The sequence below is a fragment of the Pongo pygmaeus genome, chromosome 11, assembly GCF_028885625.2.
Source record: "Pongo pygmaeus isolate AG05252 chromosome 11, NHGRI_mPonPyg2-v2.0_pri, whole genome shotgun sequence".
In the NCBI taxonomy this organism is placed as follows: Eukaryota; Metazoa; Chordata; class Mammalia; order Primates; family Hominidae; genus Pongo; species Pongo pygmaeus.
The window spans coordinates 128,608,037-128,635,533 of record NC_072384.2 but is presented as its reverse complement, the minus strand read 5'-3'; the positions used below and the strand labels follow the sequence as shown (position 1 = coordinate 128,635,533).

At 39.2% G+C, this 27,497-nt stretch overlaps 1 protein-coding gene across 5 annotated transcripts in view; it reads left to right on the top strand.

Annotated features, from left to right (window-relative positions):
- SPHKAP (SPHK1 interactor, AKAP domain containing) overlaps positions 1-27,497 on the top strand; it is a 195,625-nt gene that overhangs the window by 145,375 nt on the left and 22,753 nt on the right. For all 5 annotated transcript variants that reach the window (XM_054478461.2, XM_063648026.1, XM_054478460.2 and 2 more), the window contains 4 exons: positions 3,494-3,553; positions 5,488-5,622; positions 8,968-9,223; positions 10,777-14,527. In XM_054478461.2, the coding sequence (XP_054334436.1) occupies positions 3,494-3,553; positions 5,488-5,622; positions 8,968-9,223; positions 10,777-14,527 (4,202 nt within the window). The remainder of the gene's footprint in view (positions 1-3,493; positions 3,554-5,487; positions 5,623-8,967; positions 9,224-10,776; positions 14,528-27,497) is intronic.

Here is a 27,497-nt window from a genome sequence, read left to right as displayed (position 1 = left end):
AGTACAGCATTGAAAATCAGAAATGCATGATGCATTTTTTTCATGGAAATCACACCAAAGAGAATCAATCCAAATTATGTCTTTAGAGTACAAAACTGTAAAGGTACTACAAAGAGTGAGTATAACAACTCATATATGAAAGAAACTGTACAGTAGTTTCCCACTGAATTTGACAATAAGCTGAAAAACATATTTTCAATAAAAATTTGGAAGTTAAAAAATCAGTCACCCATATCAGAGGAAAACTAGCTTATTTTTCTAGTTTCTCTAGAGAAGACAATATTTCAATATTACTTTCACATGAAGAGGTGACCAAAGAGTAGTTAGTCAAAAATGTAAAAAATATATATATATATTATGGAGGTGCATTGGGCAGTCGATTAGATATCATATTCCTGGCAGTTTTTGTGTTTTTAGTATTTGCCAGCCCTTTTAAGTTCTAGCTTTCTTGTGATTCCTTTTTTCCTTCTAAATAAGTAAATATTCACTCTCACACCTAATTTAGAATATTTTAATTTTGTTAGTCTTTTTTTTTTTTTTTTTTTTGAGATAGTGTCTTGCTCTGTTGCCAGGCTGGAGTGCAGCGGTGTGATCTTGGCTCACTGCAACCTCCGCCTCCTGGCTTCAAGCAATTCTCCTGCCTCAGCCTCCTGAGTAGCTGAGATTACAGGCCTGCGCCACCACGCCCAGCTAATTTTTGTATTTTTAGTAGAGAGGGTGTTTCACCACATTGGCCAGGAGAGTCTCAATCTCTTGACCTCTTGATCCACCTGCCTTGGCCTCCCAAAGTGCTGGGATTACAGGCGTGAGCCACCATACCCAGCCGTTATTCCATTTCTTAAAGAAGGCCTCTCCACATTGCATGCACATCAGGCCTTAAGAAGCCTGGATCATCCCCTACTACCAAGATATTGCAAGATGTGCATGAGAAGTATAAGCAAGAAGTTGGTTTGTGTCTTGCTTTGTTTTTATCTTGGTTCAGCTAGCAAATGTGGAGAGTGTCCTCCAGGTGTAGGCAGAGTTTCATATAGTAGCCTAAAATGGGTGAAAAGAGAGTTCACCCTCAGAGAACTAAAGAAAATATTGGAGGGCAGACAAATTGCTACTATAGAGGCCTTTCTTTGCTCTCTAATCTCTGCTTTTCCCTCTCCCACTGTGATGCACGATAATAAAAGCTTTGTCATGCCCAGGGGCAAGGTAATGGGCCTTTCTTTAAGGTGAATGTAAAATCTTCTCATCAATTCAATACCTCCAGTGCCAGCTACATGTTATTAAAAGTCCCTGAGTACTGATGGATATTGAACTAGTTTTCCAAGGGCAAAGTTTCAATTATTATATGAATATTCTCAAACTTCCCTAGATCATGAACTGCTTCTGAGCTGCATCTTCTATTTATGCTTCCATTTGCACTGTCTGCAAAGGGACTCATGCCAATTTCTTCCTATTTTTCCATCTTATTAACCCAGAGCAAAAAGAATTTCTGAATGGGAGTGTGGATCCTTTCATGCCCTTTCTTCCCCCTATTGCCCATCAAGTTATTCTTAACAGGCAGATGGTGCATCCTAGGGTTGTACTTCAAGGATCTTGTGAGCCCATGAAACTTGAAGAAATCTCTTATTCTTTGGGACTAAAGCAGTAGTGATCTTTACACTTCTATTTCAGTTTTTAAGATCTTTCTCAAAACCTTTCCATTATTTTTTTTAACCTCAAAAAGAAAAAAGATGGACTAAGAAACCATGATCTCAAAAAGTAACTAAGATCAGAAAGCCCCATATATTTGCAGGCATCTGAAAGTTCAAATGTCTAACTAAATTCCAGGTAATTAATGTTCTCAGTTTTGTATCATCAAATCACCTAGTTAGAAATAAAAACCTTTGGATGATTGCTAGCAAAGTATTAGAGAACCTCATTTGCATTTTCTCATTTAGCACAAACCTAACTAGACCTAATTACCAATACTTCCCTTCCTCTAGGCCTGCCTGCAGTCAGATTCTCTTATTCCCTGTGGCTTGACAGCATTACACTTTCTCACCTCAAAGTATTAATCATGCTGTCTGTCCAACCCACTAGTGATGGTCCCCACCCATTCCCTACCCAACAAAAGTCTTTTTATCTTTCAAAAACATAGCTAACCTCTTTGAAAACTTTAACTTTCTTTTCTCCAACCCCATCTGAATGCTCATAGTAGTTTTCTAACTATGTGATAATTTGGGATTTAAATTACAGGCATGAGTCATTTACTGTTGGGGACATGTTATGAGAAATGCATGATTAGGTGATTTTGTCACTGTTTGAACATCATAGACTGTACTTAGACAAGTCTAGATGACATAGCCTACTGTACCTCTAGGTTATATGGTATAACCTATTACTCCTAGGCTATAAACCTGTACAGCATGTTTCTATCCTAAATACCGCAGGCAACTGAAACACAATCATTAAGTATTTGTATATCTAAACATATGTAAACATAGAAAAGGCAAAAACAGTAAAAATACGGTATTATAATCTTAAAGGACCACTGTTGTATATGTGATCAGTTCTTGACCAAAATGTTGTTCATTATGCAACATATGACTTTATAACAATGTTTCATTGTTGTTCAGATTTATTGTTTAATATTATGGCTATTGTTTTTAGACTAACCCATTCAGACGTTTATCCAACATAGCTAACAAAGAGGCAAATTGTATAACAAGGTTACATAAAGTAAAATGAACTAAAACAATGTGGCAAAGAGGAGTCCTGGCTTATTATGCACTACATTAAAAGTGGGTAGAGAAAAGGAGCAAAAATGAGAAGAGGAAAGGAGAAAATAGAGAAAAGTATTTATTGCAATTACAAACAGAGACTTAGAGCATAAAAAGTTATTTTCATATTTCATGAGATCTGATAACACCTTATAAACTTGAAGATTTTGTTGTAACTGTTCTGTTGGCTCTAATACAAGCAGACTTTTTTGTATGTTGGGCCATGAAAGGAAGTGGGCATTTGTTGTAACCAGTGGGAAGCTGAGCAGGGTGTTGAAGAGCTATTTAGAGGCTTAAAAGTGAAATTACTATTTCTTTTTTTCTTTTGAGATGCAGTCTCACTCTGTCGCCAGGCTGGAGTGGGCACGACCTCGGCTCACTGCAACCTCCACCTCCCGGGTTCAAGCAATTCTCCTGCCTCAGCCTCCTGAGTAGCTGTGACTACAGGCGCGTGCCAACACACCCAGCTAATTTTTGTATTTTTAGTAGAGACAGTGTTTCACCATGTTGGCCAGGATGGTCTCGATCTCCTGACCTCGTGATCTGCCCGCCTTGGCCTCCTAAAGTGCTGGGATTACAAGCATAAGCCACTGCGCCAGCCCTGAAATGACTATTTCTATGCCAAACTGTCTAAGATGTGGAAGACTCCCAAAGCATTTGCCCCAACTGATTCCTGCTTTCTTCCTTCTAAAAAGACAGTCAGGTTTTTGACTTTAATGTACTATTTTTGCCCTCTTTCCCAGGTCTGCTTTGTGAATCTTGATGTGAACAAGGATGAATGCAGCACAGAGCACCTGCAACAGGTAACATTTGAAACTCAAGCTGTCCGGGAGGTCATTACAAGGACTATTCAACTTGATTTCATCTGTAAATAATGCTCATTTTGTAGCAGACTCTTCAGTTAGATAGTTTCATTACAGGCCATTTCCCCGACCCCTTCCCTAGCACTTACCCTCTATCATTTGCTCTTTTTACATTTGTGAAACTTGCTCTCTCATGCAGGCAGAACTGTCCAAACAGGCACACATCCTCTTGCCCATCAGTGCCTTAAAATGACTATTTGTAGATGACTTTTCTAAGAATTTTCCAAAACCTGCTGATACCAGCCAACCCTCCCCTCTGTCTCTCAGATTTGCTTTTTCCTGCTGCTTTCATCAAATGTTTTACCTGTACCCTTGGCTTGAACTTTTTGCATCCTGTTGCAGCTAAAATTCCCCAAGCACATCCAAGGCAGTGAGGGCCCTGATGTAAATGCTTGAAAGTATGCAAGGACTTGAAGATCTATTCAGTCCTCTGGAACTAGAGCCTGCTGATACAATGGGAAGAATTAAGTGCTGTAATAAGGTTGCCATTCCATGCCAAAACCTGACAATGGTTTGAATTTACCATTTGGTGTAATACTGTTTAATGTATAACAGCACACGATTTGCCACTTGATTTTCACAGAACAGTAGAACTGCAATTACTCGGTTATTGACAGTTATTCCCATATTGACAACGCTGCACTTCAAGCTTCTCAAACCCAGTTTCCCACACAGCTAATATATTACAAATTTTCACCGAGCCCCAAATATTATCATCTGTGTAGTACTATGGGATTTTCAAAAGAAATTACACATACAATTGTATTTGATAGAATTATGGTGCAGAGTCCGTCAAAGAGAGAGCAGGGAGGGCCAAAGCAAATTGGCATCTAAGAGTAGTATGTTTGAAGAGTTTACGTGAGTGATTTGAAATAATCGTCTGCTATGGCTAAGAGCATACAGACACCTTGGCACTGATTTAGCTACATGAACTGTGCAAGTTACTGGTCCTGGTCCTGAGGTTGCTTGTGTATAACATGAAAGGAATAATGGTACCTAATCCTGTAGGGTTATTGTGAAGATTAAATGTAGTCAGATTTAACATATATACAGGCTCTAGCATAGCGCTTAGTACATAGAGTAAAATCAATGCTAGTCATCATTTTATTATAATTATTATTATTCAAAATTAGAAAAGAAGAGGTATTAGTCCATTTTCACGATGCTGATAAACACATACCCGATACTGGGAAATTTACATAAGAAAGAGGTTTATTGGATTTACAGTTCCACCTGGCTGGGGAGACCTCACAATCATGATGGAAGGCAAGGAGGAGCAAGTCACATCTCATGTGGATGGCAGCAGGCAAAGAGAGAGCCTGTGCGGAAAAATTCCCACTTTTTAAAACCATCAGATCTCATGAGACCCATTCACTATCACAAGAACAGTGTGGGAGAGACTCGCCCCCATGATTCAATCATCTCCCACCAGGTCCCTCCCACAACACATGGGAATTATAGCAGCTACAAGATGAGATTTGGATGGGGACACAGAGCCAAGCCGTATCGGAAGATTATTAGTTAAAACAAAAAATGTTTTATGCAAGGTCTTAAAAGGGAAAATTTTTCCAAGTTACTATTTATACCTGAGGTATGATAGTAATTACTATCATAATGTTTACTTTATGTTTACTTTGTAAAATGTTTACTTTTGTAAAATGTAGAACTAAAGAGTTTTTAAAGCTTATATTTTCTCTTTCAATCTAAACTTGCATGCTTCCATTTTATAAAATTTCTTCTAGTAAGAATCTTAGTAGATTAAGCAATCTATATATATGAGCAGTTATGAGTATTATTTCTGAAAGTAAAGTAGTTTGTGAGTAGTAGTCGGTGAAAAGAAATTGGCTAAACTAATAAAGATTCTTGCTTTACAGAAACTGGTCAACGTTTCACCAGATCTTCCAAAACTTATCAGTTCCATGAATGTCCAACAACCAAAAGAAAATGAAATTGTCGTCCTAAGTGGGTTAGCCTCTGGAAATCTCCAGGCAGATTTTGAAGTTTCACAGGTAAGACATAAGTTCTTGATAAACCATTCACTTACATCTATAGTTAGCTCAGCACAGATCAGTGTAAACCCCAAACAGAATCAAAGTGTCTTTACATTTGAGAAAAGTCTGCATTTGTATTTCTCTTAAATATTGCCACTTAAAGTTTGACAGAGCTTTTCTTACATCAACTCCTAATTTCTATTATCTTCTCAAATTCCTAAGTTGTATTTGAACTAGAGCAGATAGAGTAGGCATTGGTTACTTAGCTTGGTTTTCTACAAATCTACTGGATAAACAAAAACAGAATCGTCTTCTCTTTTAGGAGCAGTACGAAAATTCGATTTCAGAATCCCACAATATCATCTTTCAGATGTTATGTATTCCTTAGGAGGTACCAAACTAGCCAAGCTAGTAAATCCAGGATGGCAGCTTCAAGGATGGAAAGAGAGTGTCTTGGGCCCAATGAATAAAATATCCCTCCTCCAAAACAAACGTTATTAAAAATAAACAGTAACTAAAATACTACTATTATCATTCCGTGCACTTATGTTCACTCCTATTATATAAATCACTATAACATTATTTATTTAAAGATACGTAAGTAAAATTGTTTAATTAATTTACAAGAAAAATACCTATAAAGTATATTACAGTGATATGTAACAGCTCCAGATTAAAATGATGAGCATTTGTTTTCCACAAATTGTTCTTCCTTGGGTTTTAATTTCACTGTCAATTTTTAAAGTCTTCTTTTATCCTTCAACTCTTCAAAATCTCAAAAAGCCCAAAAGTCTCCAAATTTCGAGAAACATAATACAGTGTGATAAATCAATTAATAAACGAGGAGGCTTTATTTCCAGGTAATCACATCTCCCTGACTTTGTAGCTACTAACAAGTCTTGTGTCCTATAAGTTTTACATGAATCCTAGGTAATTTGTGGCTTGTCAAATAATTGTATATTATGTCTTTGAGAGTGAAGACTTTATTCCCGTTTTCTTTCTAGAATTCACAGATTTTTTTTTTTTTTAAAAACTGCCTCTGCATTATAGAACACTTTTCCTAGTTTTTGGCAAGTACAGGTATTACTGAGAAATTCCAGCTTTCTTTCACTATCTCTATGAAAATTGGTATTGACATTAATTGGACTTGACCTTGAGTTTAACTTACTAGACCCTGATTAATCCCAGTTAGGATGCTTAATTTAACATGGCAGAAAATTAGCTTAAGCAAAAAGAGAACATATTGTTTCATGTAACCAGAAAAATCCAGGAGTAGATTAGAGACTTAAACAATGTCATCAAGACATGGATTTTTCTCTTGTGGCCTCTTTCCTGTTTTCTCTCCGTTGGCCCCATTATCAGACAAGCTCCTCCCACAAGGAAGCAATATCTCTTTGGGTTCAAGTCGGGAAAGAGTGAATGGGACGTCATTTCCAGGTGGTTTTCAGCAAAAGTCTCATTGCATCCTATTGGCTCTCATATGTCACATGCCCATTTCTGAACCAATCACTATGACCCAAGGAATGCATTGTTCAGATTGGCCAGGGTTGAGTCACATGATCACCCCTGGAGCTGGAGGTGAATCAACTCCATGTGAATCACTTGGACTCTGATGAGGTTGACTCACTGATAGTATAGTGTACCCTTCTCCTCAGGGCAATTGTCTGATTCATGTTTGCACCTCCTTGCGTAATTTGCATACAATAGGCACTCGGAAAATACCGGGTAAGTTTCAGTTTAGTGTAGTGTGTCTAAACTCAGTGGAAAGAAAATTAAGCCAACTTCTGCTTACTTTACAACAGCAGTTCCTCTCCATTCGGGGGATCACAGATACTTTGTGAATTCAATAAAAGCTATAGACCAGTGGGTCTCAAATGCTAATGCATGTACGCATCTCCAACAGATTCCTTGGAAATGCAGATTCTGATTGAGTAGATCTGGGTTGAGGCCTGAGAGTAAATATTTCCAACAAGCTCCCTGGTGATGCCATGGCTGCAGGTCCATACCCACACTTAGAAAAGCAAGGCAATGGACCACCTTCTTTGAAAAATAGACCTAATCACATATGCATTTAGGGGAATTCTATTTTTGAGCCCCCAGGGGATTCCTAAACCCCTTGGAGAAGGATTGAATTTTTCATTTTATAATCATCTCTCCTAGAATTATTGCAACCTTTTATTATGATTCCAATGAGCAATAAATAATATGAATAGTGACAATGTGTAGTGGAGAATGAGGATATGGTTTGTAACCCTAGAACTGAACAGAATTAACAGGTCTGACTAGTACATGATTCTATAATTTGGGCCTCTTTATCACTGTTTTTCCCATACACTGGTCTTTTAGAGATAATTAGTTCACTTCCTATGGATTTCATTTAATTTCATGTTGACTGCTTCTTCAGATAAGCAATACAAATTATAGAATCTAACTGTAGTTGATAGAACACTTACTGTACATCTGAAGTACTAGTAGAGGTTTTACTGAGTATCTTCAAGGCAGAGAAAGATACTGATCTGAGAAACTGGGACTCAATTTAATCAAGAAAGGTAACCAAGACAGCATTGACATTCCCTTCAGCTTGACCAAAATTTAGACAGGCTCCTTCCTGACTTTAGACCCTGACTTCCCTTTTCTTAGAGCATTTAATCTAGAAAATTTATAATTGTAAATTCCTCCTCTGCCTTTTTGAGATGTAAATCCTTTTGTAAAAGCCTCTTGCCAGCTTTATACCCAGAAATGTCTTTCTCAAGGACCTGGGAGCTGTCTCTTTGAAATGTAATCATCAAGGAAGATAGTTCCCTTAAAGTCCCCAGTCTTTATGGGAGCATAAGAACCTAACTTCACTGGGCATCTTGCTCCAGGTTGTAAAACTACCTCCTGTCATAAAGATACAAGAAAGTTTACTGTTTCTTTGGGTAAAGCCAATTATCAAACACAGATGACCTACGATCTCCCCCGTCACTCTAGCCCTTAAAAACCCTATTGCCTTTTGTTTCAGTGGAGTTGTGGTCCAACTTAATTCTGGCCTCTCTTCCCTATTTTAATAGCCTCGAATAAAAATCTTCTTTGCCTGTTTAACTTTGCCCAGTTGAATTTTTGCTTTGACCAAGGGAAACTAAAATGTGTGATACAGCCGATCTATTTTCCCCTAAGTCAGGCTTTCTCCTAGGTACCTTGTGTTCCAAACATCACTTGAATTTTTTTCAAGCAGTTTATTAATATAATCCCAGAAGCCATTTCAAATATTTTAAAGGTCCCCACTCCTCTTAACAGGAGAGCTTGGTGGAAAAGGAAAGGTCAGAGGCAATAGTCTTTTATCTTCCCTTTTGAATAAATGCCTTCTTTTCTCTCCACTTTTAGTGCCCTTGGCTGCCAGATATCTGCTTGGTCCAATGTGCAAGAGGGAACAGACCAAACAGTACCAATTGCATCATCTTTGAAATCAACAAATTTCTGATTGGTCTGGAACTGGTGCAGGAGCGACAGCTCCACCTGGAAACAAACATCTTGAAACTGGAGGATGACACGAACTGTTCCTTATCCTCAATCGAGGAAGACTTTCTCACCGCTTCTGAGCACTTGGAGGAGGAAAGCGAGGTGGACGAATCTAGGAACGGTGAGAACTTTCCAATTAGTGCCTCCTGAAATTAGTCCCCATATAAAAATGTCTGGGTGAGATTTTAGAAAAGTTCCAGGCCACATCAGTTTGGCTGACACATCACAATCTTTACTTGCTGAATTTTAAGGAAGGAAGGAAGGAGGATACGAGAACACTGGTGAAGATACTGACAAACTCACTTAGCAGCCTTAATGGTTGGATGGATCCAGACTCCCAAAAGATGCCTTAGGGATACTGAAGGGAGTTTGTGTACTTTAAAGGAAAATCCTCCTGCCTGCCAAGAGATGGAGGCTATCACTGGGAGGAAAGTCAACTTCCCTAAGATTTCCATAAAAGCCATATATTAGTTGAAGCCAAGTTGGACCAGCCTGGATTTGAATCCCAGCACTGCCACATTGAGGCTGCGAGATCTGGCGCCAGTTATCTAATCTTTCCTAGCCTAGTTTCTTTGTCTAATTTGGGAGTATGATCGTGCCTATAGCTAATGACTTTTGTGAAGACAGAAAGAGATAATCCAGGAAAGTTCTTAGTACCCATTTCTTCAGCTCTTCCTGTTGACCCATTCACAGAGCTCAAAGAACAATGCGTTCCTCCTCCCCACTTTTAGCCACAGAGGAAGGGGTACCCCAGATGTTGTTGCCACTGTCCCTGGGACAAGTCTCATGCAAACTTTAGAACAAATCTTTGCAACAAGTCCCACTACTGAGGTTGCTGTAAACATCCTCCCTTCTCCTCCTGTACCCAGTGGGAAGCTCTAAGATGCAACTGTCTGGGTTGCTTTCCCCTGAAAAATGGTGGCAGCCCTCAGCCCTCAAACACCTCCTACTTGCATTTGTGTCCCATATGGAAAGCCATTTTGTTGGGTGGCATTCTATCATGAAATTTGAAAGCCTTTTCAGATTCATTTTTCTTGAGGAAAACCATTCAAACTGTTATTCTTGAAGGGGGAAAAAAAGTTGATGCTTTATTTTTATTTATTTATTTTTTTTTTATTATACCTTAAGTTCTAGGCTACATGTGCACAACGTGCAGGTTTGTTACATATGTATACATGTGCCATGTTGGTGTGCTGTACCCATTAACTTGTCATTTACATTAGGTATATCTCCTAATGCTATCCCTCTCCACTCCCCCCACCAACAACAGGCCCCGGTGTGTGATGTTCCCCACCCTGCATCCAAGTGTTCTCATTGTTCAATTCCCACCTATGAGTGAGAACATGTGGTGTTTGGTTTTCTGTCCTTGTGATAGTTTGCTCAGAATAATGGTTTCCAGCTTCATCCATGTCCCTACAAATGACATGAACTCATCCTTTTTTATGACTGCATAGTATTCCATGGTGTATATATGCCACATTTTCTTAATCCAATCTATCATTGATGGACATTTGGGTCGGTTCCAAGTCTCTGCTATTGTGAATAGTGCCGCAATAAACATACGTGTGCATGTGTCTTTATTGATGCTTTATTTTTAGAAAGTAATTATTACTTAAGACTTATGGTAACCTGCTATCCAAAAAGTAATAGTGCCCCTCATTTTCTCCTCACTAGGTTATGAAAATATAAATGTCTCAGCCAATGTTTTGGAAAGTAAACAGCTAAAGGGAGCCACCCAGGCGGAATGGAATTGCAACAAGGAAAAGTGGCTTTATGGTTTGGAAGACAAATACATCAACAAATATCCCACACCATTGATTAAAACAGAACAATCTCCAGAAAACCTAACAAAGAACACAGCCTTGCAGAGTCTAGATCCCTCAGCCAAGCCATCACAGTGGAAAAGTGAAGCTGTGGGGAATGAAAGACAAGCCACACATTATTATTATTCAGAAGCTTTTAAAGGTCAAATGGAAAAATCACAGGCACTGTATATTCCAAAAGATGCTTATTTCTCCATGATGGATAAAGATGTACCTTCTGCATGTGCTGTGGCTGAGCAGAGAAGCAACCTAAACCCAGGAGACCATGAAGACACAAGAAATGCTCTCCCTCCTATACAAGATGGAGAAGTCACCACTGGCAAGTATGCTACAAATTTAGCAGAATCCGTGCTGCAGGATGCATTTATTAGATTATCTCAATCTCAGCCCACATTACCCCAGGAATCTGCTGTCAGTGTTTCTGTAGGAAGTTCTCTGCTTCCCAGTTGCTATTCCACAAAAGATACAGTGGTTTCTCGGTCATGGAATGAGCTCCCCAAAATTGTCGTTGTTCAGAGTCCAGATGGCAGTGATGCCGCCCCACAGCCAGGCATCTCCTCATGGCCTGAGATGGAAGTCTCTGTTGAAACCTCAAGCATCCTCTCTGGAGAGAACTCCAGCAGACAACCCCAGAGTGCTATAGAAGTGGCGTTAGCTTGTGCAGCCACTGTGATTGGAACCATTTCCAGTCCGCAGGCCACAGAAAGACTCAAAATGGAGCAAGTGGACTCAAACTTTCCCCTAGGGGGCAGTGGTGCACTGCAAACTCAAGCACCCCAAGGACTCAAGGAACCTTCCATCAATGAGTACTCCTTTCCATCTGCTTTGTGTGGCATGACTCAGGTGGCCAGTGCCGTGGCTGTCTGTGGTCTGGGTGAAAGAGAAGAGGTGATGTGCTCAGTGGCTCCAAGTGGTGGCCTCTCGCCTGCAGCTGAGGCTCCTGAAGCCATGCCCCCACTTTGTAGTTTAGCAAGCATGGAGCTTGGCAAGGAAGCCATTGCCGAGGGATTGCTCAAGGAGGCTGCTCTGGTTTTAACAAGGCCTAATACCTACAGCAGCATTGGAGACTTTCTGGACTCCATGAACAGGAGAATCATGGAAACTGCTTCAAAGTCTCAGACCCTGTGCTCAGAAAATGTCCTCAGGAATGAACTGGCACATACCCTGTCCAATGTTATCCTGAGGCATTCAATTGACGAAGTTCACCACAAAAATATGATAATCGACCCCAATGACAACAGGCATTCATCTGAAATTCTGGACACCTTAATGGAAAGTACAAATCAACTGCTTTTAGATGTGATATGCTTCACGTTCAAGAAGATGAGTCATATTGTACGGCTTGGTGAATGTCCTGCTGTCCTTTCTAAGGAGACCATCAGAAGGAGGGAGACAGAACCAAGCTGCCAGCCATCTGATCCGGGTGCTAGTCAAGCTTGGACAAAAGCCACTGAATCCTCCAGCAGCTCTCCACTTAGCAATTCACACAACACGAGTCTTGTCATCAACAATTTTGTGGATGGCATGTATTCAAAACAACACAAGGGTGGAGTGAGGCCAGGCCTCTTCAAGAACCCCACGCTGCAGTCAGAATTATCATGTAGTCACAGAGTGCCCGATTCTTCGACTGCTACAACATCCTCCAAGGAAATATATCTGAAAGGAACAGCAGGAGAGGATACAAAAAGCCCTCATCACAGTGAGAATGAATGCGGAGCCTCTTCTGAAGGACAAAGGTCCCCGACGGTGGGCCAGTCCGGAAGTGGTTCCCAGGAGGCTGAGGACAGTATCCACCCAAACATCCAAGAAAAGTACAACTGTGCCACATCTCGCATCAATGAAGTTCAAGTCAACCTGTCCTTGTTAGGGGATGACTTGCTGCTTCCTGCTCAATCCACGCTTCAAACAAAGCATCCAGACATCTACTGCATTACAGACTTTGCGGAAGAATTAGCAGACACGGTCGTCTCCATGGCAACTGAAATTGCAGCGATTTGCCTTGACAACTCCAGTGGAAAACAACCCTGGTTTTGTGCATGGAAAAGAGGGAGTGAGTTTCTGATGACACCCAACATACCCTGCCGATCCTTGAAGAGGAAGAAAGAGAGCCAGGGGAGCGGGGCCGCCTTGAGGAAACACAAGCCACCCCGGCTCAGTGAGATCAAGAGGAAGACGGACGAGCACCCTGAACTTAAAGAAAAGCTGATGAACAGAGTTGTGGATGAGTCCATGAACCTTGAAGATGTCCCAGATTCTGTCAGTCTTTTTGCCAATGAAGTGGCAGCCAAGATCATGAACCTAACGGAGTTCTCTATGGTGGACGGCATGTGGCAGGCGCAGGGCTATCCCCGGAATCGGTTACTGAGTGGCGACAGGTGGAGCCGGCTGAAGACCTCCAGCTGCGAAAGCATTCCTGAGGAAGACTCCGAGGCCAGGGCCTATGTCAACAGCCTGGGCTTAATGAGCACGCTGAGCCAGCCGGTCAGCAGGGCCAGCTCTGTCTCCAAGCAGTCGAGCTGTGAGAGCATCACTGATGAGTTTTCCAGGTTCATGGTGAACCAGATGGAAAACGAAGGGAGAGGATTTGAGTTACTGCTGGATTATTATGCTGGCAAGAATGCCAGCAGCATTCTGAACTCAGCAATGCAACAGGCGTGCCGGAAAAGTGACCACCTCAGTGTGAGGCCTAGCTGTCCCTCTAAGCAGTCCAGCACAGAGAGCATCACTGAGGAGTTCTACAGGTACATGCTGAGGGACATCGAAAGAGACAGCAGAGAAAGCGCCTCCTCCAGACGGAGCAGCCAGGATTGGACAGCCGGCCTGCTGTCTCCTTCTCTGCGATCCCCAGTGTGCCACAGACAGTCATCCATGCCAGACAGCAGATCCCCATGTTCCAGGCTGACAGTGAATGTGCCCATCAAAGCCAACTCTTTAGATGGCTTTGCTCAGAACTGCCCACAAGATTTCCTAAGCGTGCAGCCGGTCAGTAGCGCGTCCTCATCCGGTCTCTGCAAATCTGACTCTTGCTTGTATCGGAGAGGTGGGACTGACCACATCACGAACATGTTAATTCACGAAACGTGGGCTAGCTCCATTGAGGCTCTCATGCGCAAGAACAAAATCATTGTGGATGATGCGGGGGAAGCTGACACTGAGCCTGTTTCTGGTGGCTCTCCCTCGCAAGCAGAGAAGTGTGCAAATAGATTAGCTGCGAGCAGGATGTGCAGTGGGCCAACTCTGCTTGTTCAGGAGTCTCTCGATTACCCGAGGAAAGATTCTGTTACCGAATGTAAACAGCCCGCAGTGTCATCTTTGAGCAAAACTGCTTCTCTTACAAACCACAGCCCTTCAGATTCTAAAAAAGAAACTTCCTCGTGCCAGGACCCTGTACCAATAAACCACAAAAGACGATCACTTTGCTCGAGGGAAGTACCTTTGATTCAGATTGAAACAGATCAGAGAGAAGCCTGCGCTGGGGAACCTGAACCCTTCCTTTCCAAAAGCAGCCTCCTAGAGGAAGCAGAAGAGCATTCGAATGACAAAAACATCCCAGATGTGGTGAGAGGTGGAGACACAGCTGTGAGCGCTTGTCAAATCCATAGGTGAGTGAATCATCTCTTAGACTACATAGGGTGCATGTGACTGGAGTTTGCATCTTAATCAGTGTTTAGTCTAAATTTTAGACATAAAGAATTTGATTGGTGAAAGAACTAAATTTTCAAGACCAAAAAAAAAAAAAAAACAACAACGAGTTAATGGGTGCAGCACACCAACATGGCACCTGTATACATATGTAACAAACCTGCATGTTGTGCGCATGTACCCTAAAACTTAAAGTATAATAAAAAATATATTTTTTAATTTATTAACCTCCTAAGTTAATATGCATTTATGATAGAGTTGAAAGTAAATTTCTTCTTAAAATCTCCAAAACAAATTAGACTCATCTATATAACCAAAGAAGTAAGATGTCATTCCTCCCATTAAAATTAATCTCCTATGGTTTCCTACCTTTTAAAATTCATTCATGGCAATTTTTAAGCAAATAATAATAATAATAATACATGATGCAATAATATTAATAATAAATGATGCAACTTATTCATTTGAAAACAGTTGAATTTAAATAAATATTAGTATTGGCATTTGACTTTAAATATTTTGGCATCATTTTTCTCTCCTCTAATTTTTCTTCTCCATAGAGTCTTTCCTTTCAAGTTTTGCTTTCTGTTTTTGTTCTTTGTCTTTTTCTAAAGCTCTCGCCAAGGACACTGTGTCCCACAAGGGCTGCCCTTTAGATACCTGGTATAATTCTGGCAGTGTAAATGCAAAGCAATACTGAAGTATTGTTATTTAAACAGCTTTTTCCAGAAAATTATGACGTAGTTGACAATCCATTTTGAATTTGACACAAGGTAATAATTTCTCTGAGGCTGCTTAAAGAATTCTCCATTCCTTTTACAACTTATATTTTCTGTAGAAAATTTATAAGATTCTTGAATATGAGACCATTGTATCATTTCTTTAGCTTTGGTTTGTAGTTAAACAAAACAGGAAAACAAAATAAAAAATTAAGCTACTGGCCTTGGAAAACCTAAGTTGAAGAAATCTTTTCAGAGACATATGCCTATATTGTTTATGATTTACCAAGAGCTTGTGATTTTTAAATGTTTAGTGGCAATCAACAAATTGAACATAGCCTTCATCAAATTTCAGCAGCTCTCTGAAAGTCCTTGATACTTTGCCCCTTCCACCAGGGAAGGAGAAGGGATTCATCCTCAGGTACCAGTGCTCCCCCATTAGAGGGCATCATTACTGGTGTGGTTATGGTTGAGTGTATTTGGTACATAGTGTCTAAGTGGATTTAAATATTTCTTTTTTAGCCACTCAGTACTAAGAACTTAACTTTCCAATTGGATGAAATCCTGGAAGAATAAGGAGAAAGCATGAAAACATAAAAGCAAAAGAACACAAAGCTAAATCAAATGACGTAGGCAGAGCTAATCAAGAAGATACATTTTTATACATTAGTAGTTCTCCAGCTGTAGACAATATTTATCAAAGAATTTTATCTAGGTCGTATGGAGAATTACAAATTTTTTAAAGTGATCAGAGTTAAAGAAACAAATTAGCTTATGTGTAATTCTTTAGAATTACCTTAACCTGAAATACAAGAAAATGGAAAACCCTTCTTAGAGAATCCAGATGCCTGACTTGGAGTCTTCTTCAACACAGATATCTTAAACCCAGCTGAGATTTTTAACCAAAGAGTGACTAGTTAGGGAACATTCATGAAATAGTAGTTCAACAAGATTTATGGTTGTAGGCTGAGATCAAATAGCAATTGTCACTGAAGTTGAATAAAATTCATTATACAATTATGATTTAAATGTCACTGATATTATCCTTAAAATAGGTACAATTCAATGCTGTTTCCAAAATATATTGGAAATATGTATGAATAAAGTCCCCAAATGACTTAGGTTTGTATTACATAGAATGACCCAAGAACACACCCTCTCAAATCATGATTTCTGGTTTGGTTTTTCCACCAATAAAACAAGAAACAATGTGGAGTCATCCACCCTAGAAATTCAAGACCTACATCTGCTTCCAAAACATAAGGACTAAATATTGAAAATGTTTTTCTTTGTGGAACAATATAAAGAATTATTAAAGAACATGGATTTCACTAACCTTGTAACTATGAGCAACTTCTCTGTTTACCTAAGTTTACTCAGCTATAGGTAGGAATAATAATTATCTTATAAGAGGACCTTTAAGGTTTTAATAAGGAAATGCACATAAATCTCTCAACACAGGGCCTCACCTGTTGTAATAAATGCTTGCTTTTTGGTTGTTGTCATTGCTGTTTGGAGTTAGGGTATATGATTACCCTTATTCCAGGAAATTTTTTCCAAAAGAAGTATCTTAAAAGCTGGGGGCGGGGCTCACGCCTGTAATCCCAGCACTTTGGGAGGCCAAGCAGATGGATCATGAGGTCAGGAGTTCAAGACCAGCCTGGCCAAGATGGTGAAACCCCGTCTCTACTAAAAATATAAAAATTAGCCAGGTGTAGTGGCAGGCACCTGTAATCCCAGCTACTTGGGGGGCTGAGGCAGAGAATTGCTTGAACCTGGGAGGTGGAGGTTGCAGTGAGCCAAGATCGTGCCTCTGCACTCCAGCCTAGGTGACAAGGCAAGACTCTGTCTCAAAAAAAAAAAAAAAGAAAAAGGAATATCTTATAAACATTATGAAGATTTTATTAAAACAAGAGGATTTCCAGGATTTGCTAGAGGGAAAATTAACCATATTTAGATTACATTTTCTAAGCTCAGAGATGTTATGGGATTTGATTAGTCAAATAGCTAAGTACAAAACTCACTTCTCTGTGAAACAGTTCTACTCCCTTACACACAAACAAGGTAAGTGGCATATGCACTCTTAATTTCGTTTGGAGATGGGGAGGTGTCATGTCCTGAAAATAATTTTAGGCTACTTTCTTTAGGCATGTTTTCATGATTCTTACTTTAAAAAAAGTTATTTATGCTCAATATACTGAAATAAAAATCACTTTCTTACTTTTTTGATAAAAGAATAACAACTTCAGAATTTATTGGACTTCTTGATAAGTTGAGACCACAAAGTATAAACAACAAACTGACAATTCTGAGCATTCACATGCTGTACTTACTGACATAATCTTAAGTTTTAGAAACATATTTTAGGTTGTGTATCCATTTATATTTGCTTCAAGAAAAAAAATTATTCAACAAATATTTGAGTGCTTATTCTGACAAGCAGTTGGCCTTGGGGCTGAAAACACAGAAGAAAATAGAAAGACTTGATATCTACTCTCATAGTTCTTACACACTAGTGGGAGAGACAAGGAGAGTACATAGGAAAACCTTTTGAAAAAATATTATTGTACATTGTGATGAGAGAAAAAATAAAAAGCAATGTGCTAGAAAATAACTGGTAGGGAAAGTGGATACTTACACAGGATGTTGGCATTGAGATGAGACCTAAACGAAGAGAAGCTGCCAGCCGTGAGAAGAACTAGAGTGAAAGACTTGCATTTTAAGCATTATGGTGATCTAGCCAGCCTGAAAAATGTTCCCACTATGAATCACCTAGAAATCCTGGATTAAGTATAATAAACATCCTTTTAAGTATGAAGCGGATCGTTTTTTTTAAAGGAAGACAAGCAAATAAGCTTTAGTGATCTATTGCCCAGAATGGTGAATATAATAAATAACAATGCATTGTATATTTCTTTCTTTTTTGTTTTTTTGTTTTTTATTTAGATAGAGTCTCACTCTGTCATCCAGGCTGGAGTGCTGTGGTGCAACCATGGCTCACCACAGCCCCAACCTCCCAGGCTCAAGCAATCCTCCCATCTCAGCCTTTCAAGCAGCTGGGACTATAGGTGTGCACCACCATGCCCACCCAACTTTTTATTTTTTTTGTGGAGATGGAGATCTCACTCTGTTGCCCAGGCTGGTCTCACACTCCTGGGCTCAAGTGATCCTGCCACCTCAGCCTCCCAAAGTGCTGGTAGTACAGGTGTGAGCCACTGTGCCTGGCCTGTATATTTCAAAACTGTTAAAAGATTAGATATTAAATGTTTTCACCACAACAAAATATAAAGTATGTGAGGTGCTAGATTTTTTAATTAGCGTGATTAATCATTCCACAAGGTAAAACTATATGAAAACATAACAGTATACCCCATATAATAGATATAATTATTACTGTCAATTAAAAAAATTGACAAGCAAGTGTGATATATTCCCCATGGATCTGGATGTTTGGCACCCCCGTCTCCAGATAAGAACTCTTATCTGGAGAGATGGAAATACAATGCTGTCTGACATTTATGATTTACCCTCATTTCTATATCCTCGGGAATTATTTTATTTACCCTTATGTGCAAGGCTAATCTTAATAATAGTAATTATAGAAATTTCAGAGGTTAAAAAAAAGAAAGAATTTGAAAAGGTAGTAAATTAAAGCTGACTCTGTGCTTGCCCTTGAGGGCATCTACCAGTCTCTGTAGCCTAAAAATTCCTTTTCTAAAGGCTAGTGGAAACCAGGAAATGAGGGTCTGCAAATGGTGAAGACTTGGAACTGAGGCAGACTTCCACATCCTGAAGGGTTACAACCTCAGTAAAGGTGTGAACTATGGAAAAAGTTCACCCACCAGAACAGTGAACTGATTAAAAAAAAAAAAAAAAAAAAAGGCATCTTTCAGGGTTCAGGCTCTGGATACGAGGAGAAAACAATCCCTTTGAGAATTTATAAACACAGCTTACCCTAATGCATTCTTGACATTCTAATTTGCATTATACTTGTGGTCCAGGAAATCCCAAGCTGGTAAGTTACCTTAAAGCAATCTCAGGTTAACAACCCTGTGAGAGCTTGGCAGAGACAAAAGTAAAATCTCTGGAGAGTTAAGCTCAGTGTTAAAGGATTTCAACAAATAAAGCCCCATCAAGTATAAGCTCAGAGTCTTAAACTGAAAGACACACAAGGAATCAAGGCACTGTAAGAAAGACTCAGCACAAACATGAAGAGGCAGAATTAGCCCTGTCGAAGTTCTCAGACACTGGAATTATTAAATACAAAATGTAAAGTACTTATGTTTAATATTTGGAAAAAATGAGACATACAAAATAGGACCAAGAAACAAACTACCATCAGAATAGAATAAGGTAGATATAAAAATCAATAAACTACTACTACAAAGACGAAAAGTATAATGAAATTAAAAACCACTAGATAGAAAAACATATTAATTATCGAAATCAAAACCACAATGGCATACCTACAGAGAGAGCTTTAAAGATAAATGTGAAAGGACTTCTGTTTCTACTCACAATGAAGTTATTGAAACTCAACTTGCCCTCCATCCATGAATAATTTTTTTCTTTTGTTTTTGAAATGGAGTTTCGCCCTGTCACCCAGGCTAGAGTGCAGTGGTGTGATCTCGGCTCACTGCAATCTCTGCCTCCCAGCTGCAAGTGATTCCCCTGCCTCAGCCTCCTGAGTAGCTGGGACTACAGGCACATGCCACCACACCCAGCTAATTTTTCTTTTGTATTTTTAGTAGAGATGGGGTTTCACCATGCTGGCCAGGCTGGTCTCGAACTCCTGACCTCAAGTGATCCACCTGCCTCTGCCTCCCAAAATGCTGGGATTATAGGCATGAGCCACTGTGCCTGGCCCATCCATGAATAATTTTTTTAATGGTCAGAATTAAACAACTGATTTCATACATTGTACAACAAGCAGCACATTGAGCGAAGGGAAACAAACATGATTAGCCCTATAATTGCCCTCACTTTCTATCTGGATTGCCTTTTCAACAATAATGCCAAGAGGGAAATCCTGAGCAGAGTTTAGTGGGCACAATGAGATGAGGAGACACAGACTAGAGGGAGATATGCAGAGAAAGAAGAGGAATCTGCACAGGAAGCCCCTTGACCTGTTGCTGGACACTGAGGCATGAATCTATAGGTACAGCCCCATGACGCTAGAGAGTTGTAAGCTGGACAATGCCACAAGCTCACATAGTACTGGAAGATGTTTAGTCCCAACTAGCCAGAGTGAAGAATCCATGTTACATACACACAGTACTTAGTAGAGACCCTAAAAAGATCACATCATAGAATTAAAGCTAAACTAGTCCTAAAAATAAAGGCTAATCTACACTTGTTCTAACAAAACTTAAAAGCAAGCATCAAAAAGATCAAGCTGAACTGAAACTAATTTAATCTGGAATAAAGTTCAACATTGTTTAAAGAAAAGACAAGAAAATCTAGCACTCAACAACATAAACTTGCAATGTAACATCCAAGCAAAAACTGCTACACAAAGAAGAAGAAAAATATCACTCATAATAAGGAGTATAATCATCAAAAGAAACATATCCAGAAATTACAGAGAAGATGAAATTAGCAGACAAGGACTTTGAGCGAAGGGAAACAAACATGATAAAGAGATTAAATATCTCTTATAAATATGCCAAAGGATTTAAATGCACACATGAATGTAAGATTTGATGAAAGTTATAAACTCACAAATTAAGAAATATAATGAACTCTAAGCAGGATCAACAGAAAGAAAATCACATCAAGGCACATGATAATCAAATTATTAAAAACAAATCATAAAGAAATTGTCTTAAAAGCAGCCCAGAGAAAAAGAAACATTATATACTAAGAAGCACAAATAAAAACTGCAGATTTCTTATTAGAAACAATGTAAGATAAAAGACAAAGTATGACAACTATATTATGCTGAAGGAGAAAAAAACTGTCAGCCTAGTATACTTTATCCAGCAAAAATTCCTTCAAAAATAAAGGCTATTCATTAATAGGCAGATTCAATATTTTCATGATGTCAGTTCCTCCCAGTTGAATCTATAGATTCATTACAATCCCAATCAAAATCCCAGCAAGTTATTTTGCAGACATCAACAAACTAATTCCAAAGTTTGTATGGAGACCAAAAGACCAAGAATATTGAACACAAGATTGAAGAGGAAGAACAAAGTTAGAGGATTGAGACTACCTGACATGATGATTTACTCTACAGCTATAGTAGTCAAGAGAGTGTTGTATTGGCAAAAGAACAGATAAATCAAGCAATGGAACAGAACAGAGAGCCCAATAATAGACACCCACAAATACAGTCAATGGATCTTTGACAAAGAAACAAAGGCAATATATTGAAGAAAAGATAGCTTCTTCAACAAACAGTACAGAAACAACTGGACATTTACATGCCAAAAAAATGAATCCAGACACATTACACCCTTTGAAAAAATAACACGAATGGATCACAGACCTAAATGTAAATACAAAGCTATATAACGCCTCGAATGGCTGGGTGTGGTGGCTCAAGTCTATAATCCCAGCACCTTGGGAAGCCAAGGTGGGTGAATCACTTGAGGTTAGGAGTTTGAGACCAGCCTGGCCAACATGGTGAAACCCTGTCTCTACTAAAAATACAAAAATTAGTTGGGTGTGGTGGTGTGCCTATAATCCCAGCTACTCGAGAGGCTGAGACAGGAGAATCTCTTGAACCTGGGAGGTAGAGGTTGCAGTGAGCTGAGATCGCATGACTTCACTCCAGCCTGGGTGACAGAGGAAGACTCTCTCTCAGAAACAAACAAACAAAAAAAACTCCTAGAAGATAATGTAGGAGAAAAATCTAGACGGATCGTGGGTATGGCAATGACATTTTAGATACACCAAAGGCACAATCCATAAAAGAAAGGCTTGATAAGATAGACTTTATTAAAATTAAAAACTTTTGCTCTGTGAAAGACACAAGAGAATGAGAAGATAAGCCACAGGTTGGGAGAAAATATTTCTAAAATACATATCTAATAAAGGACTACTACCTGAAATATACAAAGAACTCTTAAAACTCAACAACATAAACTGATTTAAAAATGAGTTTTTAAAGTTTTTAAGTTATGGAGTTTTTCAGCTATGTTTTCTTCTAGTAGTTTTATAGTTTTAGTCCTTACCTTTAAGTATTTAATCCATTTTTAATTGATTTTTATATAAGAGGTGAGAAAAGGGTCCAATTTTAGTCTTCTGTATGTGGATATCCAGTTTTCCCACACCATTTATTGAAGAGACTATCCTTTCCTCATTATGTGTTTTTGGCTCCTTCATCAAAAATCAGTTGATCATAGATATGTGGGTTAATTTCTGGACTCTCTATCCTATTACACTGGTCAATGTGTCTGTTTTTATGCCATTGCCATCCTGTTTTAATTACCATTGCTTTGTAATATATTTTAAAATCAGGAAATTCCGTCATTTGTGACAACATGAGTGAACCTAGAGGATGTTATGTTAAATGAGATATGCCAAGCACAGAGAGACAAATACAGTCTGATCTCACGTATGGAATTGTAAAAAGTCAAACTCATAGAAGGAGAGAGTAAAATGATGATTTCCAGAGGCTGGGGACTGGGGGAGGTGGACAGAGAAAGGAAGATTCTAGTCAATAGGCAAAAAGCTATAGTTAGACAGAAAGAACATGTTCTGGTGCTCTATTGCACAGAAAGGTGGCTACAGTTAATAATAATGTATCATATGTCTCAAAATAGCTAAAAGAGAAGGTTTTAAATGTTCTCATAAAAAATAAATAATAAATATTTGGCATGATGGATATTCTTATTACCCCAATTTAATCATTCCACAGTGTATACATATATCAAATTATTGTATGGTACCCCATAAATAGATATTATTTGTCCATTAAAGATAATACAAAACTTGAAAAATGATCAAAAGTGGTTCCAAGATGGCCGAATAGGAACAGCTCCAGTCTGCAGCTCCCAGCGTGAGTGATGCAGAAGACAGGTGATTTCTGCATTTCCAACTCAGTTTTGAAGAGAATAGTGGTTCTTCCAGCACGGAGTTTGAGATCTGAGAATGGACAGACTGCCTCCTCAAGTGGGTCCCTGACCCCCGAGTAGCCTATCTGGGAGGCACCCCCCAATAGGGGCAGACTGACACCTCACATGGCTGGGTACCCCTCTGAGACGAAACCTCCAGAGGAACGATCAGACAGCAACATTTGCTGTTCAGCAATATTCGCTGTTTTGCAGCCTCTGCTGCTATACCCAGGCAAACAGGGTCTGGAGTGGACCTCCAGCAAACTCCAGCAGACCTGCAGCTGAGGGTCCTGACTGTTAAAAGGAAAACTAACAAACAGAAAGGACATCCACACCAAAACCCCGTCTGTACATCACCATCATCAAAGACCAAACGTAGATAAAACCACAGAGATGGGGAAAAAACAGAACAGAAAAACTGAAAATTCTGAAAATCAGAGTGCCTCTCCTCCTCCAAAGGAACGCACCTACTCACCAGCAACAGAACAAAGCTGGATGGAGAATGACTTTGACGAGATGAGAGAAGAAGGCTTCAGATGATACAACTTCTCTGAGCTAAAGGAGGAAGTTCGAACCCATGACAAAGAAATTAAGAATGTTGAAAAAAGATTAGACAAATGGCTCACTAGAAAAACCAATGCAGAGAAGTCTTTAAAGGACCTGATGAAGCTGAAAACCATGGCACGAGAACTACATGATGAATGCACAAGCTTCAGTAGCTGATTCGATCAACTGGAAGAAAGGGTGTCAGTGATTGAAGATCAAATGAATGAAATGAAGTGAGAAGACAAGGTTAGAGGAAAAAGAATAAAAAGAAATGAACAAAGCCTCCAAGAAATATGGGACTATGTGAAAAGACCAAATCTACGTCTGATTGGTGTACCTGAAAGTGACGGGGAGAATGGAACCAACTTGGAAAACACTCTGCAGGATATTATCCAGGAAAACTTCCCCAAACTAGCAAGGCAGGCCAACATTCAAATTCAGGAAATACAGAGAACGCCACAAAGATACTCCTCGAGAAGAGCAACTCCAAGGCACATAATTGTCAGATTCACCAAAGCTGAAATGAAGGAAAAAATGTTAACGGCAGCCAGAGAGAAAGGTCAGGTTACCCACAAAAGGAAGCCCATCAGACTAACAGCTGATCTCTCAGCAGAAACTCTACAAGCCAGAAGAGAGTGGCGGCCAATATTCAACATTCTTAAAGAAAAGAATTTTCAACCCAGAATTTCATATCCAGCCAAACTAAGCTTCATAAGTGAAGGAAAAATAAAATACTTTACAGACAAGCAAATGCTGAGAGATTTTGTCACCACCAGGCCTGCACTACAAGAGCTCCTGAAGGAAGCACTAAACATGGAAAGAAACAACCAGTACCAGCCACTGCAAAAACATGCCAAATTGTAAAGACCATCAATGCTAGGAATAAACTGCATCAACTAATGAGTAAAATAACCAGCTAACATTATAATGACAGGATCAAATTCCCACATAATAATATTAACCTTAAATGTAAATGGACTAAATGCTCCAATTAAAAGACACAGACTGGCAAATTGGATAAAGACTCAAGACCCATCAGTGTGCTGTATTCAGGAAACCCATCTCACATGCAGAGACACACATAGGCTCAAAATAAAAGGATGGAGGAAGATCTACCAAGCAAATGGAAAACAAAAAAAGGCAGGGGTTGCAATCCTAGTCTCTGATAAAGCAGACTTTAAACCAACAAAGATCAAAAGAGACAAAGAAGGCTATTACATAATGGTAAAGGGATCAATTCAACAAGAAGAGCTAACTATCCTAAATATATATGCACCCAATACAGGAGCACCCAGATTCATAAAGCAAGTCCTTAGAGACCTACAAACAGACTTAGACTCCCGCACAATAATAATGGGAGACTTTAACACCCCACTGTCAACATTAAACAGATCGACGAGACAGAAAGTTAACAAGGATATCCAGGAATTGAATTCAGCTCTGCACCAAGTGGACCTAATAGACATCTAGAGAACTCTCCACCCCAAATCAACAGAATATACATTCTTCTCAGCACCACACCACACCTATTCCAAAATTCACCACATAGTTGAAAGTAAAGCTCTCCTCAGCAAATGTAAAAGAACAGAAATCATAACAAACTGTCTCTTAGACCACAGTGCAATCAAACTAGAACTCAGGATTAAGAAACTCACTCAAAACCACTCAACTACATGGAAACTGAACAACCTGCTCCTGAATGACTACTGGGTACATAACAAAATGAAGGCAGAAATAAAGATGTTCTTTGAAACCAATGAGAACAAAGACACAACATACCAGAATCTCTGGGACATATTTAAAGCAGTGTGTAGAGGGAAATTTATAGCACTAAATGCCCACAAGAGAAAGCAGGAAAGATCTAAAATTGACACCCTAACATCACAATTAAAAGAACTAGAGAAGCAAGAGCAAACACATTCAAAAGCTAGCAGAAGGCAAGAAATAACTAAAATCAGAGCAGAACTGAAGGAGATAGAGACACAAAAAACCCTTCAAAAAAAATCAATGAATCCAGGAGCTGGTTTTTTGCAAAGATCAACAAAATTGATAGACTGCTAGCAAGACTAATAAAGAAGAAAAGAGAGAAGAATCAAATAGACGCAATAAAAAATGATAAAAGTGATATCACCACCGATCCCACAGAAATACAAACTACCATCAGAGAATACTATAAACACCTCTACGCAAATAAACTAGAAAATCTAGAAGAAATGGATAAATTCCTCGACACATACACCCTCTCAAGACTAAACCAGGAAGAAGCTGAATCTCTTAATAGGCCAATAACAGGCTCTGAAATTGAGGCAATAGTTAATAGCCTACCAACCAAAAAAAGCCCAGCACCAGACGGATTCACAGCCGAATTCTACCAGAGGTACAACGAGGAGCTGGTACCATTCCTTTTGAAACTATTCCAATCAATAGAAAAAGAGGGCATCCTCCCTAATTCATTTTTTGAGGCCAGCATCATCCTGATAACAAAGCCTGGCAGAGACACATACAAAAAAGAGAATTTTAGACCAATATCCCTGATGAACATTGATGCAAAAATCCTCAATAAAATACTGGCAAACCGAATCCAGCAGCACATCAAAAAGCTTATCACCATGATCAAGTGAGCTTCATCCCTGGGATGCAAGGCTGGATCAACATGAGCAAATCAATAAATGTAATCAAGCATGTAAACAGAACCAAAGACAAAAACCACATGATTATCTCAATAGATGCAGAAAAGGCCTTTGACAAAATTTAACGGCCCTTCATGCTAAAAACTCTTAATAAATTAGGTATTGATGGGACGTATCTCAAAATAATAAGAGCTATTTATGACAAACCCACAGCCAATATCATACTGAATTCCCTTTGAAAACTGGCACAAGACAGGGATGCCCTCTCTCACCACTCCTATTGAACACAGTGTTGGAAGTTCTGGAAAGGGCAATCAGGCAGGGGAAAGACATAAAGGTATTCAATTAGGAAAAGAGGAAGTCAAATTGTCACTGTTTGCAGATGACATGATTGTATATCTAGAAAACCCCAACGTCTCAGCCCAAAATCTCCTTAAGCTGATAAGCAACTTCAGAAAAGTCTCAGGATACAAAACCAATGTGCAAAAATCACAAGCATTCTTATACACCAATAACAGACAAACGGCCAAATCATGAGTGAACTCCCATTCACAATTGCTTCAAAGACAATAAAATACCTAGGAATCCAACTTACAAGGGATATGAAGGACCTCTTCAAGGAGAATTACAAACCACTGCTCAACAAAATAAAAGAGGATACAAACAAATGGAAGAACATTCCATGCTCATGGGGTAGGAAGAATCAGTATCGTGAAAATGGCCATACTGCCCAAGGTAATTTATAGATTCAATGCCATCCCCATCAAGCTACCAATGACTTTCTTCACAGATTGCAAAAAACTACTTTAAAGTTCATATGGAACCAAAAAAGAACTTGCATTGCCAAGTCAATCCTAAGCCAAAAGAACAAAGCTGGAGGCATCATGCTGCCTGACTTCAAACTATACTACAAGGCTACAGTAATCAAAACAGCATGGTACTGGTACCAAAACAGAGATATAGATCAATGGAACA